General features: G+C 42.8%; 1 protein-coding gene across 1 annotated transcript; it reads left to right on the top strand.

The window, feature by feature from the left end:
• The first annotated feature begins 253 nt into the window (after positions 1 to 253).
• Positions 254 to 9,920, top strand: hmgcra (3-hydroxy-3-methylglutaryl-CoA reductase a). The gene is made up of 19 exons (XM_069682938.1): positions 254 to 418; positions 1,465 to 1,576; positions 1,685 to 1,772; positions 1,856 to 1,940; positions 2,032 to 2,137; positions 3,124 to 3,230; positions 3,313 to 3,432; positions 3,509 to 3,669; positions 4,809 to 5,059; positions 5,133 to 5,299; positions 6,246 to 6,440; positions 6,553 to 6,711; positions 7,133 to 7,290; positions 7,393 to 7,498; positions 7,708 to 7,878; positions 8,194 to 8,334; positions 8,417 to 8,575; positions 8,696 to 8,850; positions 8,941 to 9,920. The coding sequence occupies exons 1-19, from the start codon at positions 254 to 256 to the stop codon at positions 8,993 to 8,995; spliced, it is 2,661 nt and encodes an 886-aa protein (XP_069539039.1). The 3' UTR covers positions 8,996 to 9,920.
• The last annotated feature ends 7,049 nt before the right edge of the window (positions 9,921 to 16,969 follow it).

Raw genomic sequence — 16,969 nt, 5'->3', positions numbered from 1 at the left:
CTGAGTAAGGATTATTTTCACCCCATAACTGGATCATTACAATAATATGAATTATGATTGATGCATTAACACGTAGCAATAGTAGTCAATGATGGTTTAAACAGCAGTATATATGATTGATGAAAGAGTGGAATAATTCTGTCATTAAGTTAAAGTCTAATTGATCTTCTGTTTTGTGTTGTAAACCCTGTTATATAAAGGTGTCCCCTCACCTCCACCTTCTCTCTCTGCTGTCTGATAGCTCTGCAGCACCATGCTGACCCGTCTGTTCCGCATGCACGGCCTCCTGGTGGCCTCCCACCCCTGGGAGGTGATCGTGGGCACAGTCACCCTCACCATCTGCATGATGTCCATGAACATGTTCACCGGCAACGACCAAATCTGTGGCTGGAACTTTGACTGCCCCAAAACAGAGGAGGTGAGTGGAGGAGGATACATGTCACATATCTGTGGTTTGTAGTAAAGTAGGCCCAGACTGAGCCTCAGGACTGTCCTCGTACTTATAATGCAGAATATATGCACTTTAGTTTTTCCTTAAACCTGACCCAGCTGTGACCTTTTTATTTCATTTTCTGAAACAGTCACACTTTCTTTTAAGAAACGTTTGTGTTAAAATAATAACCTATAAAGTTACATTGATGCCAGAATACAGACTTTTCGCATTTGACATAACTTAGTCCATTAAATATTAATATATTTCACCCCTATTTAGTCGTCCATATGTTCCAGTGTAACATTCTGATGAACAGTCAGGTCACTTTAATTTGGAAATCTGCAGGAAGTCTCTGCGGTTGCAGCAGTGCAGCAGTAAATTTAAAGGAGCAAAACTCTCAGAGTCTCTTCATAACTGGCTGATAACAAACAAACACAGAATCCAAAGATTAGGTTCATAAAGTACGCTTTAGGTTACAGCAGGCACACAACGTGATCTAACGCAGCACTTCAGGCTCTAAGAACAGGCAAGTCAGGTACATAAACAAGTCTTGCAAGCAGTTGTCCCTGACTTCTGAGAGCCAAGGGACTTCCTGCCTCCGTGCTAGGCTAAGCTAATCAGTTGCTATAAAGACATTGAAATGGTATTAATCAGAACACAACTCTCAGAAGAAAAGAAAAAGGACGTTTCCTATATTGTTAAACTATTTCTATAACATATGTAAACAGACGTCCCATCTGTTGATGCAGGAGATCATTTTGTGAATAATTCTGTTTACATTCAATCCTGTTTAAATACTATAAAAGCCACAAAAATCATTCGTTTTGCAAAGCTTTGTTTATTTAGTTTTTTTTCCATCATCTTGTATGTACAGTTGATGACATCATTATGTTGCGTTACTGCAAAAGACGTGAAAAGAGACGTGGCAGACGGCTGCTGCTGCGTTCTGGCCCTGAGAAATCATTGGTCGCAGATTCAAGGGGAAAGTTTTCTTGCAGAATTCAAACACGTAGATTTTTCTCTTTTTGCAGCAAATCCTGAGCAGTGACATCATCATCCTGACCATCACACGCTGCATCGCCATCGTCTATATTTACTTCCAGTTCCAGAACTTGAGACAGCTCGGATCCAAATATATTTTAGGTAAAACACTCACTTTATATGTTTGTGGTCCTCTGGCTGTAGAGGACGTCAATCTTTTGACCTATCCAGCTAGATAAGCTAAAATGCATCACGTCTCGTCTCTTACAGGCATCGCTGGACTCTTCACCATCTTCTCCAGCTTCGTTTTCAGCACCGTGGTCATTCACTTCCTGGATAAAGAGCTCACAGGCCTAAAGTAAGGACACCCTCGCTGCATGTGATTGTTTTTGATCATTATCTCTGTTCAAACTCAGCTGATTGTTCTATTCTGACCTGCAGCGAGGCTCTGCCCTTCTTCCTGCTTCTCATCGACCTCTCCAAAGCCTGTGCACTCGCCAAGTTCGCCCTGAGCTCCAGCTCTCAGGTACGGAGAAATATTCATAAAACAACATTCATCATGGAAAACAGAAACAGCCCTGACTTATGCCCGGTTCATTGTACTGTGACTGTTCCAGGATGAAGTGAGGGACAACATTGCCCGTGGCATGGCGGTGCTGGGACCCACCTTTACTCTGGACGCCCTGGTGGAGTGCTTAGTGATCGGGGTGGGAACCATGTCAGGTACCTGCTGCTATTAGAGTTACTTTGATTTCCTGAATGAGGTCTTAGTTTTGCATTGTTTTTATCTCACTCACGGAGGTCAAGTAGAGGTGAAGGTTCGCTAGTTTTAATAAAAAAAAGGAGGTTGCTTGTATTTGGGAATGAGGCAACATTTATATGAAGAGGTGAGACAGGTGAAGAAAACAAGAGCAGTCAGCTGATCAGGCAGGTAAAGACAAACAGTCAGGTGAGACTAACTTAAACAAAACAAATATAACCCAAAGTGTCTGTTTTCAACTTTATCAGTTAACACACATTTCCTGCTTCAGATTTAACCCTTCTTGTACCTGACTGCAGTAATGTAGCAGTTCGTGTTGTTACATAACATTAATTAATCTATAATTAATTTCTCACCAGTGGAAATGTTCTACATTAATAGAAAACTTTTATCATTAACTTCTCCTCAAACCCTATTTCAGATACCTATCATTTCATTTTGATGTGTTTGCTATCAGTTATGTTTGTGACATCTGCAATTCCTTTTATAACCAATAAGAATTAAAAAAAATAACTTCTACATTTCTACTCAAATATGGATTCTTATCTATCTTGATTTACGCACATATCCAAAATTAATACAGAATTCTGTGCTACCATAGGAAATGGTTGGTTGATATGTCTGACATATTGGAAATGCATTTTTTAATATCTATAATGTTTAGGTTGAATTGTAGCTGATCTTACTTTAGTGAAAACAGAAGAAATTACTGATATCTGACGGTACATGTGGGACATCTGTAAATCAGTTTAGACGAGCAGAAATGTTTTGTGAAAATACATTTATAACATGTCTAAACTAAACTGGTCACTTCAAATGATCACATGTTAAAAGGTCTTTCCTTATAGAACAGGACACAGACAAGACAGGCAAACTGCAGTGTTCTGATTTGCTGATAATGTGACCTCTTCGCTTGTGAACACCTGGGTGTGTGTCCTGTGTGTCTCAGGTGTGCGTCAGCTGGAGATCATGTGCTGCTTCGGCTGCATGTCAGTGTTGGCAAACTACTTTGTGTTCATGACGTTCTTCCCGGCATGCGTGTCCCTGGTGCTGGAGGTAAGTCTGCATTATTTCACTTTAATTGTGTGTACATGAGTGTGTGTGTGCCAGATTGATGCATGATGTTGTGATCCTGCAGCTGTCCCGTGAGAGTCAGGAGGGTCATCCCATCTGGCAGCTGAGTCACTTCTCCAGAGTGATGGAGGAGGAGGAGGACAACAAGCCCAACCCTGTGACGCAGAGAGTCAAGATGATCATGGTAACTAACTCTCTTAAGATGTATAGTTATTGTTAAAAGAACATGAATGTGACCCCTCCTCTGTTCTCTGCTGCAGTCTCTGGGCCTGGTGATGGTTCACGCTCACAGTCGCTGGATCGCTGAGCCACTCTCCATCAACACCACGGTGGACCTCCCACAGGTGGGCATGGGGCTGGACCACCTCTCACCCAGGAGGATTGAGCCTGAGACACCGCTGTGGCACTTCTACCTCACCAGGTCAGGATGGTGATATACTCTCTCTTAACTACATGTTTGTGTCCTTTTCCTGCATCGCTCTGGAGCTTCATTCTCTCTGTGAGTCAGGATGACGATGAAGTTAATCTTTATTCTCAGAGTTGTTTCTGCTGTAAAGTTTACCATGGGGCTGTATGGGGACTGACCACAGACTGTATGAAAAGATAGACGACATGACAGCTCCCTAAAAGTGAAGCCAAACCCTCTCTATCGCCCCCTGCTGACTGGCTGCAGTATAGGTCATAAAGCCCGCCTCCTCCATGTTAACAGATGGGACATGAGTCAAACTATAAAATCAAAATACATGTCAAATACATTTTTCTAAAACATGGTTTCTGTCATTATAGTTAGTTCTTATCATGCTGATTTATGTCAAAGTGTTCATTTTTCTGACAAGTGTAATTTTAATTAGTAATTTGATGCTGTAAAAATGATGATTGACAGCTCTGTTAGCAGAGTGGAGGACGAACGGCGAGGGGAGACGTAACTAAAACAATCACTACAGTCATTGAAGTTTCCATACCTGTGAATGTTAACCTCAGACCAACACAAGAAGCTGTTCTGCTGTTAAACACGCCGTTGTGCAGGATCCTTGCTGTTTTTTCGTTAAGTGTGTGTTTTGGTTAGCGGAAGTGGCTACAGCGGCGCCACCCGCCGATCTCTAGTGCAAAACTCTGACGCTTCAAATGACGTCACCATCGCAAGATGGCAGTGCCTATCATGGGGCTATTTTGGCATCACTTTCGTACAATGGGAGCAGTCGTCCATCTATATATACAGTCATTGGGATTGACTCACTGCTGGAGACAGCCTCAAGTGGACAAGAGAGGAACTGCAGGTTGTGGTACTTCCATTTTGGCTTCAGCCCAGGAAGTTGCTGCTTTGACTCAAATTCTAAGACACTCTACAGACTTATTTCCTTCCTTTGTATCTTATATATATCGTATACGTAAAATAAATATGTTGTGTGTAGCTTTTTGGGGCTTCAACGCAATGATTCTTTAATGTCCCAGGACATGTATAAAACTTTAAACTGAATATTTAAGTGAAAAAAACATGGGAAATCTTCTGACTGAAAAATAAACCTTGTCCTCCATGTCAACGCCCCCCTCCCTCTGCAGGATGCTCACCATGGACGTGGAGCAGGTGATCTGTCTGGTGCTGGCTCTGCTGCTGGCTATCAAGTACATCTTCTTTGAGCAGGTGGAGATGGAGTCCACTCTCTCTCTGAAGAACCCCATCATGTCCGCCCCCGCTCTCACCCCCCGACGGCCCACTGACACCTGCTGCAGGAAGGAAACGCTTGCTCCACGGCCCCCCACCCCCGCCCAGAGTGTACCTGCCCCCCCACCTGCCAACAACGCAGAGAGAGGTGAGTGTGAGTGATGCAGATGATGCAGCTAAATTGTATTACTGTGGTTTCTAACTCCACCTCGCCTGCCTAGACGTGGTCATCCGGCCCCTGTCTACTCCACCTGCTGACCCACAGGTGAAGAGCGTCTTCGCGGTGGGGGAGGAAGAGGACGAGCTCAGGTGTGAGGGCGATGAACCGAGCCTCAGCACGAAGCCCCGAGACGTCGACAAATGTGTGTCCATCCTGAACAACCCCGAGGTAACACACAACCTCCTCTAACAGCTGATCACCTGCTCTCAGACGGCTGAACTGTTACATCACCTCGGCCCACTTCTTTGAGTCGTTTCCCACCAATAAGACGTTGTGTGATTTAACTCGTCTGTAATGAGCTTAGTCCCTCCACTATCTCTGTGAGGCTGAGCCCATTAGAGCGTGACGCCAGCAGAACAGACACTTTAAGTGATTCCAGCGACCTCACATCCCTCAGCTCAGCTCATCACTTTCTCAGAGCTCACTTCAGCTTTCATCACATTTATTTCTCCAACACAGAAGGACATGTGTTGGAGAATATTACTGATCATAATCACATGCAGACACAGAGGAATCATTCATATTATAAGAAGTAGAGAATTTAAGTGGCCACCACTACAAACACAGCAGTAACAGCAGCTGATGATCACGTTTACCTGCTACAGCGAGGACAATAAACACCACAGATATGACCTGCAGTGAGTCCAGATGATCTAAACAGGGAAGTAGTACCTGCTGCAATTACACAGCAGCAGGTAGACAGACAGGTAAGACTTATCACAGTCCAGGAGTCACAAATATCAGATTCTTTATATGCAAACCCACTTAACTGACTCCTACAGGTGAGAGCTAACGAGAGCTTTCCTCCGGCTGTGTGTCATGCACAGCTTTTTCTCTCTTCTAAAACACACAGCTGGAAGCAATAAGTCAGCTGAGTCGCTCTCACTGGCTGCAGTGATGCAGAATATCTGCAGAAATAACAAAGGCACAGGGCGGCGGACCTGCTCTGGATGTCTGACCAGCAGTATCCATAGGTGTTATTTAGCACTTCTACATGCAGGATATGATGATTATGGTCTTTGTCGTCCCCCCCATCTCCACTATGATTGCAGTTTTTAGCGTTGGTGGCAGAGATACAGAGATTTTTTTAAGTGCTTCATTCTGTCTGTTGCAGCTGGGGCCTCGTTTCCTGAGCGATGCGGAGGTGATGCTGCTGTTGAACTGCAAACACATCCCCGCCTACAAACTGGAGGCCATGATGGAGCGACCGGAGAGGGGCGTGGCCATACGCAGACAGATGATCTCTGCCAAACTGCCCTGTCCCTCTGCTCTGTCCTCTCTTCCCTATACTGACTATGACTACTCCAAGGTGAGCACACACACACACACACACACACACACACACACACACACACAAACACACACTCTTGCATCCAGTTTTACAAGTGCTTTTTAAGTCATCATCACTTCCTGTTCTCCAGGTGATGGGAACCTGCTGTGAGAATGTGATTGGCTACATACCCGTCCCAGTTGGCGTGGCCGGACCGCTGCATCTGGATGGAAAGCAGTTCCAGGTTCCCATGGCAACCACAGAGGGATGCTTGGTTGCCAGCACGAACCGTGGCTGTCGAGCCATCGCTGTGAGTGTGAGATGATGTTTTCAAAGGATGCTGATAAAGACTAAAAGAGTTTGTTGGTTTGTTGGCAAAATCTTTTCACTAAATATTGAAACATAGCATAACTAATATATGACTTTTGATCGGACAACCATCTCACACATCAAATTTTCTTCTTTTGTCTTCTTTTTGTAACTATAAGATATATTGGGAACAAGAATATATCTTTCTGCTCAGTTTAGATCAGAAAACACTCGTATGAGTTATGGAGGACATTAACAAACCAGTTATCTTATTCCATGTTTGATGTGCTGATTTCAAATACCTTGAATCCTAAAAATAACTGCTGTAGCTGTTTTATTGTTTTGATTTCATATGAATCAGAACACTCTTGTGATATCTTCATCAGTAATTAAATTGTGTCCGTGTCCCGTGCGTGCTGCAGCTGGGGAGCGGAGCCAGCAGTCGGATCCTGGCTGACAGTATGACTCGAGGACCTGTGGTGAGGCTGCCGTCCGCCTGTCAGGCTGCGGAGGTCAAAGCCTGGCTGGAGAGCGCCAACGGGTTTCAGGACATCAAAGCTGCCTTTGACAAGACCAGCAGGTAAACTATGACACCTGTTGGGACAGAGAGAGTTTAAAGTGTGGTCAGCTGTGTGTCTACACAGTGTTTCTGTGGTAAAGAGTGTGTGTTTGTTGTTTTCAGGTTCGCTCGGCTCCAGAAGCTGCTGGTCGGTCTGGCTGGAAGAAATCTCTACATCCGCTTCCACTCAAAGACTGGAGACGCGATGGGCATGAATATGATCTCTAAAGTAACTAAGGGCTGTGTGTGTGTGAGCGAGCGAGCAGAGAGAATTTTATACCTTTAGCTGGGCAATCTCTATTTAGGATTTATCAACATTAAATGCACATGAAAGTAACATAACGTTCATGCTTAATGGCAGTAGTTTGACAGAGTGGTGCACATGATCACAACTGCAGAAGAGTGTACGATGCTGTCTAACATGTGTTCCCCCTGCAGGGCACGGAGCAGGCTCTCATCAGGCTGCAGCAGCACTTCCCTGAGCTGCAGGTTGTGGCCGTCAGTGGAAACTTCTGCACCGACAAGAAACCAGCCGCCATCAACTGGATCGAAGGACGAGGAAAGTCTGCCGTTTGTGAGGCCACCATCCCTGCTAAAGTGGTCCGAGAGGTACAACCAGTTCAGACTGCAGCCTGCTGTTCATTTGTTTTAAACTTTGCACAGTATTTACAATAATTAGCTGTTCAGTTCTTTATTCCATGACAAGAAAGCAAGTGTAGGAAACTTAAAAGCTGGATTTATCCAATGCTGATGCTTTTACTGGGTTTTATTTGCCAAATATTTGACTTTAGTTATATTATCCTCAGGTTAAATACTTTGATATGTCTCACCACCTTGTAAATACTGATATTATATAGAAATGCTTACTCTTATATTACCTTTATATAATAAATGTCCTGTTCGCTCCTCGTCTCTGGGCTGCAGGTGTTGAAGACGTCGACAGCCGCTCTGGTGGAGGTTAACATCAGTAAGAACCTGGTTGGCTCGGCCATGGCAGGAAGCATTGGAGGATACAATGCTCACGCCGCCAACCTGGTGGCTGCCATCTACATCGCCTGTGGACAGGTGAGGCAGTTATACAGACATGTTCTTCATGCATTTATTTTGATGTTTTTCCTGTGTTAATATGTGTATGTGTGACATCCAGGACCCCGCTCAGTCTGTGGGCAGCAGTAACTGCATCACTCTGATGGAGGCATCAGGGCCTACAGGGGAGGACCTGTACATCAGCTGCACCATGCCCTCTATAGAGCTGGGTACTGTGGGAGGGGGCACCAACCTGGCCCCCCAACAAGCCTGTCTGCAGGTACACACACGCACACACACACACACACACACAATCAATTCACTAGCAAGGACCACCGATGAAGATGTGTGTTGTGTGTTGTGTGTGTGTTTATGTGTGTGTGTGTGTGTGTGTGTACAGATGCTTGGCGTGCAGGGAGCCTGTCAGGACTGTCCGGGTGAGAACGCCCGGCAGCTGGCCCGGGTCGTCTGTGGCACCGTGCTGGCTGGTGAGCTCTCACTGATGGCTGCTCTGGCTGCTGGACACCTAGTCAAGAGTCACATGACACACAACAGGTGAGAACAAGAAATTTTATATTCAGACATACATTACTTTAGAAGCTTTGGCCTGATGCACTCTGATCTGTTGTGTTGTTCTGCCTGCAGATCAAAGTTGAACCTGCAGGATAATCCAGGAACCTGCACCAAGAAAGCGTCCTGAGTGTCTGGGAGCAGCTCACCCCCCCACCCCTAAAAAGAGACTAATCAATCAAAAAAAATGAATCTGGGACGTCTTCCAAGTGCTTTTAACGAGACACACGAGAGTCTTTGGACCAATCTGTATGCTGGACGTTAAAAGGATCCACACGAGCTGATCAGATATTCATGTGGAGGTTTCTGTTTTTTGTTTCACGGAGCAGCTCAGTTATTTAATTTCCACATTAATGATGCTATCGGGACAGTTTGGGTTCCAGTGAAACATTTCTGCTGTCCTGCTGCCAAATGAAGCTTTGTGAAACAATTCTATCTAACAGGTGAATGTGTAAATGTGTGACACAGGAACTGAACTACAGTGCTGCCTGCTACACTCTGCATCTTTGATTTCTTTGTCAGTTTGTTGTTTTCAGCAAGCTGCCTCGCAGTTGAGCAGACTCGAGTCCTTGGTTCAACCACAACAAGACATAAATGATGCGTCACTAAAACATGAATGAATACACTATGAAGGGGTGATTATTTGGATCCAAGAGGCACTTTAAAAGTGCAGCCTCTCTTACAGGCTGAGTCGACTGCTGTTGGTGGTTTAAAAAGAAGGGAGTGTAAATACAGGAAGCTTCAGGTGCCTGCTAACACTGTGCAACGCATCAGAAGATTTTACTCTAAAATGACGCTAAAGTTAACAGGTCAGCTGACCTCTGCACCTCTGCACTGTGTTTACAGCAGCAAAGGAAACAACTCTGAAGAACACAGTTTCTCAGCTGGTTTACTGCAGAGATAGTAAAGTTATGCTGTCTCTGTGTGGTGATGCAGACGTATCAAATGTTCCGTGCTGAGCGTGCATCACTGAAGCTTATGCATGTACTGTGACACCGACAGGTGCTGTGTTGTTAAATAAATTCAGTCACTGTGAGTCTTCCTGTTGTTTCAGCAGATGGAAAATATTTTGGATATATTTTGTAATAAATACAAAAGAACTTTACAAAGACAGATTGTCCTGTTGTCATTCTTTGGGCTGGAGTCGTGTCAAGGTTTTATGACAGCGTCAGATACAGAAGCGACAGCAGGAGGATGCACATAAAGGCCAAATCACACCAGGTTCACTTTGTGAAGTAATATAACGAAACATATTGATTCAGGCTGCACAGTGGTGCAGTGGTTAGCGCTGTCTCCTCACAGCTAGAAGGTTCCTGGTTTGAATCCCGGTTCAGACGTAATAATAATAATAATAATACAAATTATTTATATAGCGTTTTCATAATACTCAAAGGCACTTTACAGTTTTAAAACTACTAAAGAAACACAATAAGAACAGAAGAAACACAATAAGAGGAACAATTAAAACAATGAAAACATCAGCATCAGAGGTTAAAGCAGTCCTAAAAAGGTCTTGATCACAGATTTGAAGGAGGTCAGGTCGGTACTCGGATGTGTTGGGGTAGAGAGTTCCAGAGGGAGGGGGCAGCTATAGAGAAAGCTCTGTCACCCCAGGTTCTGAGTGGTGGAGAGAAGAGGTTTGCATCAGAGGAGCGGAAGCTGCGGGAGGGAGTGTGACGATGGAGCAGGTCTGTAAGATATGAAGGGGTTTGTGGGTGAGAAGGAGGACTTTGAACTTGATGCGTTGTGGAACGTAGTGGGCCTCTCTGTGTGGACTGCATGTTCTCCCCATGCATGTGTGGGTTCCCTCCAGGTACACCGGCTTCCTCCCACAGTTCAAAGACATTGACATTGCAACTGTTGTGAAAATTGGCTGTTCTAAAGAGAGAAAACGTCCTCTCCATTATTGCCACAATGTCAGTGTGACTTCAAAGGGTCACTTCATATAAAGTGTTCCAGAAGATGTAAACACCATGAAGCTGTGTGCATCTGAATGTTTGAACCTCGTCCTCTTCTTCAGCCTCAGCTCGACGTGATCAATGAGTGGCAGGTGTATGAGTGACAGGTGTCGACAGGTGTGTGTCGATGAAAGTTTCTCCTCTAATGAGATGATCCGGCTTTAACTCTCTCCTCCTCTCATCTCCTCAGCAGAGTCTCAGTCAGAATCCTCCACTGATCTCTCACAGCTCGGCCCTCACCAGAGAGCAGCCAGCCAATCAGACGACAGCTCAACACATCGCACCAGCTGAGAGGCGTCTGATTGGCTGAAGCCTGGCATGGCCTCTGCAGGTCGGAGTCATGAATAATGTGGGTGTGAGCTGCTCTGAGAGAAAGGGTTAACAACTGCATGTCTGTTCTCTGCTTGAACACAACAGATGCCTGAATAAGAACATGTGACATGAACACACTGAGTTGTATGTAATGGTATTAAGGACGTAATGAACATACAGCAGTGCTGTGTCTCTCTCAACACACTCTGTTTGAACAAAAGAACTTTAATGAGCTTCATTACAGACGTCCTGGGACTGATTTTACTGAAGATTATTCTATACTTTTAAAAGTCAGAAATAAATTAAAATGTGTTCATAATTTGCTTTTAACAGACAGAAGTCTTTACAGGATCATTATTTTACATACTTGAATAAAAGAGAAGTTCACCAGAGCAGCACAATAAAAAGCATGAAAAACTGAAGACAAAAATACAGTTTGAAGATTTAGAGTTTTTTATTTTGTTTTCTGAAGAAATTTTACAATCTGTCAAACAATTATTAGGCCGTAATGATTTATTACAAAATATATATATCCGGCTGCAGGGTGGTGCAGTGGTTAGCTCTGTCACCAGCTAGAAGGTTCCAGGTTCGAATCCCACTTCAGACGTAGTGGGCTTTTCTGCGTGGAGTCTGCATGTTCTCCCTGTGCATGCGTGGGTTCCCTCCGGGTACTCTGGCTTCCTCCCACAGTCCAAAGACATGCTCGTTAAAATTTAAATCTTTGTCAGTGTTTTCATAATTGAAACACAAGATATGTTCATGCTTTATTGATCCCCAGGGGGGACATGCGGGTGTTGCAGCAGTACAAAGACCGAATAGCAAGTAAGTAAATACAGTATAAAAATAAGAATAGATGAAATATAATAATAATAAAAATAAAAAACGAGGTATGTACAGCTGTTACACAAGTAGGATTAAGTGACAAGATAAAGGGACAGTTATGGGATAAAGTGACATGATATGCATGATGAGATAATACAGTATGGTATGAGGTCGAAGGTTTACGATATGGTATAATATAAGGTGCAGTATAAAAGTGGAAAATAGTGCGTAAAAAATATAACAGTAAAAATTGCAGTTGTATAGTCTAACAATAACAATAACTTTATGGATCCCCAAAGGGAAATTCACTTGTCTGGCATGAATGAAAAAGTCTGATGTCTGTGGGTACAAAAGATCTTCTATATCTCTCCGTCCTGCAGCGAAGAGAGAGGAGCCATCCTCCACAGTTGTTTCTTTGGTCCATCAAGGTGTTATGAAGTGGATGATCTGTGTTGTTTAGAATGGCCTCAACCTTCTTCAGTGTGCATCTCTCCACCACATCCCCCAGTGAGTCCAACCTGGCTCCAATCACAGAGACAGCTTTTTTCACCAGTTTGTCCAGTCGCCTTGCATCCTTGTGTCTTATACTGCCTCCCCAGCAGACTGCAGCATAAAACAGAACACTTGCCCATCTTACTGCAGATGTCCAGAGATCTGCCTCCTTAAGAAAAAGAGGCGGCTCTGCACTCTGTAGAGTGCGTCTGCGTTAAGGGACCAGTCCAACTTGTTATCCATTCCGCCTAGACATTTATAGGTTGGCACCACCTCGATGTCCACCACACAAGTGTTAAATGGTAAATGGTAAATGGACTGTACTTATATAGCGCTTTTCTAGTCTTTGCGACCACTCAAAGCTGCTTTTACACTACATATCACATTCACCCATTCACACACTGATGGCAGAGGCTGCTATGTAAAGTGCCCAACTGTCAATCAGATATCACATTCATACCCGTTGGCTATGCCACCGGGAGCAATTTGGGGTTCAGCGTCTTGCCCAAGGACACTTCGACATGTAGCCTGAGGGAGCTGGGGATCGAACCTCCGACCTTCCGATTGAAAGATGAACGACTCTACCACTGAGCCACAGCCGCCCCTGCCCCCTCTTCACTGGCTGAAGAGGGGGCTTGGACCTGCGGAAATATATGATCATCTCCTTTGTCTTTGAGGTGTTCAGTAGGAGGCAGTTTTTGTGACTCCAGTCACTGAAGGCTTTCATCAGATCCCTATATTCTGATTCCTGTCCATTCCTGATACAAGCCACAATAGCAGTGTCATCCGAATATTTCTGGATGTGGCAGGACTCAGAGTTGTATTTGAATTCCGCGGTATACAATGTGAACAGGAATGGATCCAGGACAGACCCCTGTGGAGCCCCGTGCTGCTCATTAATGTCTCAGAAACACAGTTTGGTATACTTATACATTTATATATATAGTATATGTATACAAATATAGTATACAATATAGTACAGTGTAATATAATACAGTATACAGTATGGTATGGTAAAAATATCGTAATAATGTACATTATGAACACATTCGTATAGAATACTACAATAATATACTATGCTATATTACAGTGAATGTATCAATAACCCTTTGCCTTTGTATAAAGACATGCATTATATTCATATATTTCCACAATGTTTACAAAGTGCTTTGACAGACAAAGCAAAGGCAGGAAGATAACAGAATGAGTCAGTGAGGCTAAACAGAGAGCAGTGTAGAAAATTCAACAAAAGGAAAGAACACAAAGCAAAAGGTCAACAAGAATAAATGCAAATAAAAGGAATAAAGTGATAAAACAGGCAGAATAATAAGGGCAGTTAAAGCAATAAAACAATACAAACAGACAGATTAATAAAAGAATAAAAGATGATAAAAAGACGACATCACATCAGAGGAAATAAAAACAGATAAAGACCCACACAAGATTAATAAATAAGTACAATTAATAAAGAAATAAAAGGACTTAAGACCAGATAAATAGATAAAAAAGCATTTTAAAAATACATTTAAGAAGGTGACATCACATAAAAGTCTGTATAAGTGGGTTTTAAGAGGTGAAGTCACTGACTCTGCAGCCTGATCGCCTCACGCAGGTCGATCCAGAGCAATCCCTCCTAATCATGTGTACAATACTGTCTTTATGATGTAATTTAATATTTCCAGTTTTCCATCACTGAACGTCTCCACAATAAAGAAAAAAATCCCTCAGGTCGAACACAAATTGTTGTCCAAGAGAGAGCTGGTTGGTCAGAGGGGGACAGACATGTGGGTTGAACTTATTATGTGGATTGTCTAACATATCTAACAATGCTGCTATGATAACCTTCAGAGGGGTTGGGATATGTAGAGTTTGTCTGAATGCAGTCAGGAGGTACAACCAGGATCTTTAAAATGAATGTTGCCGTTTGGAAAGTGGTCGGCTTTTTCAGGACTTGTTCTTCACATGATCCGCAGTTAAACAGACAAACTAAAAAGTACATATACAGACTGTTTGTTCTCCTCCTGAATGATCATTATGTCATACTGTAAACTTTTGCAAACATCCTGCATATTTCAAGTAAGTTGACACTTACAAATGATAAAGAATGTACACTCTGAGGGGCCCTGGGGGGCATAAGGGCCTGAGTTTGCACGGCTCTACTTTGAGAAGGTTTCAAAAAGGTACTCGCTATAGTCGATGCACAGGGCTGGGATTTTCGTGATGCACTCCCGCATAATATGTTTTTATTGCAAATATCTTTGCTTCAATAATATATTTTTATTGCAAATATCTTTGCTTCACTCATAAAAGGAGAACTTAAAGAAGTTTAATCTACAGAAGTGAGTTTGTGTCTAAGGACCATTGTTAGGAACCCATTCAAAGTAACCCTGAAATAATGATATTATTACGGAGACGGTCAGTGAGATGATTCCTCATTCAGACTGGACATGTACGACTCGCCCAAATCTTCATAGTGCTGCTATTCATTAAACACATTCTTACTGTCTAATTATACTGAGACACTCATTTTAACAGTAGCCTTCATGCAGATACACTATTATTTCTGCAGAGACTTTGCAGTTGGTTACAGGCAGACTAGTAAAGTTTATTGTGTATTTGAAAGCCTACAAGCAAGGTGATTGTAGGTAGGCAGGCCAACTTGTAACAGAGGTAACTGAGTATAAAAGATGGATATCCTCCTGGATATGAAATGAGGCTGATGAGTGAAGTGGAAGCTCAGGACGCTGAGGGCTGATAAAAAGAGGGGACAGGTGTGGTGGTGAAGAAAGGATGGAAAGTCTGAGGACATCTGGTGGAGAAGTGGTGAATTGCAGGAGATCTTGGGAAATAGGAATGTGACTAAAGATGAGGAACAAGATTTGTCAAAAATAATAGGATGAAATTTTAAGTTATGTTTTTCAAAAATATTTACGTTCCGCATAAGGCCACTGATGCATCGTTCCAGTTGGGTACAGTCGAGGTTCACTTTATCTTAAGCACACAAACATGTTTCCATGCTTCACATTCCATGCTTAAAACACCAGCTTTTTATTTCAACTAACGTAGATTCAAAGTTATTCGGAATAATCTTTTACAGCTCGGTTTGTTCGGTCAGAGAGAAACGGCTTTCTGATTATTTTTTGAGTATTTTCTTAAAGGGTATTTATTTTTACTTTTACATTTTGTTAATCATTTTTTATTATTCATACCAGTGGTTTGTTCCCTCTTTTTTATTTCTGTTTTATATCTTTGTAGTCTGGTTAAGTGCTCTACCAATTAAGTGAAAAACAATTATAATGGATATTTAAATAATAATAATAATAATAATAATAATAAAACCTTCTGGGGTCCGTTTCACAAAGCAGGTTTATTGAAAACTCTGAGTCTGTTAACCCTGAAATGAGGGAAACTCTGAGTTTTCCGTTTCACAAAGGGAGGTAACTTAAGCTCTCGGCCAGTTACCGTAGTAACAGACTCTATGAACCTAACCTGGTCGCGAGCAGGTTTTCTTCAGGAATCTCAGAGTTTCGCTCCGTCTCCTCCCTCTAGAATATAAAACCCTCATTCGACTTCCTCATTCATTCAGCCCGTCTCACGCGTGTGTTTGAGCGGTTACCGAATTAAAAGAATAAACGTTGCGTCTCTGTGCTGCTCTGACCGCTTTGCAAAAGTCTTTTATAATTATGATTAAAAAAATCAAGAGACAAATCTGTGTCAAAGTCATCATTTGTAGATTTTTTGGATTTTTTTTTTTAAACTAACACATTCATTTAATAAACATGAATTATAATGTATGTGAAGTCAGCATCATGTTAAGGATAAAGCTAATGCACATTAAAACAGCCACTGAATGATATTTCTTTAGTTTAATATTTAAAATATGATTGAAGTGCTTCCATGTACGTTTTTTTCTCCCGCTGGATTGCTCCTAAATTAATATAAATTTTAGCTTCCGGTCGTGACTAAGTATAAAATGAATAGACCAGTTCAAACTTGCACATTTACTCGAGCAGCAGTTTCTTCCCACGCCGCTTCTCTCTTTTTTGCAGCTGCAGCCATGTTACTTTATTTTTCTAAAAACATGCTCGTATTCGCTGAACGTCCGCGTGAGGATTTCGAGCTCCACTGGTGTGACGTAGGAGGACCTCTTTTTGTGTACCGTTGCCATGGTGAATCGTGGTATCGGGGTTCCATTAATGCTGACTTTTTACAGTCAGCGTGCACGCACTTAACTCCGGGTGAACCTACTCAGAGTTGATTGAACTAACTCTGATCAGCTGTTCTGGAACCGAAAACTCAGAGTTTCCTATCTCAGAGTATATCAACTCAGAGTTCAGGGTTAGATTCAGAGTTTGTTGAACCTTCTTTGTGAAACGGACCCCAGGTGAGTCATGTTTCCTGCCTTGCAGCTGTTTTCATTGGGATTTCTATTAGAGACTAGACCCTCCACTAGGTGGCAGTGTAGACTTTAAACGTGAATTTTCGGCTCGCCAACAGACACAGAAGAAGAAGACACAGGA

The sequence above is a fragment of the Semicossyphus pulcher genome, unplaced genomic scaffold (assembly GCF_022749685.1).
Source record: "Semicossyphus pulcher isolate SPU_LCO1_2020_fin unplaced genomic scaffold, fSemPul1.0.p SCAF_6, whole genome shotgun sequence".
NCBI lineage: Eukaryota > Metazoa > Chordata > Actinopteri > Labriformes > Labridae > Semicossyphus > Semicossyphus pulcher.
The sequence above is the reverse complement of the archived record's forward strand: the minus strand, read 5'-3'. Positions and strand labels throughout refer to the sequence as shown.

Excerpts from the sequence above, each read along its gene's own strand:
- hmgcra (XM_069682938.1), top strand. The coding sequence starts at position 254 with ATGCTGACCCGTCTGTTCCGCATGCACGGCCTCCTGGTGGCCTCCCAC. Across the intron at positions 5,060-5,132 it reads TGCCAACAACGCAGAGAGAG|ACGTGGTCATCCGGCCCCTG; the intron begins GTGAGTGTGAGT and ends TCGCCTGCCTAG. Across the intron at positions 8,576-8,695 it reads CCCAACAAGCCTGTCTGCAG|ATGCTTGGCGTGCAGGGAGC; the intron begins GTACACACACGC and ends GTGTGTGTACAG.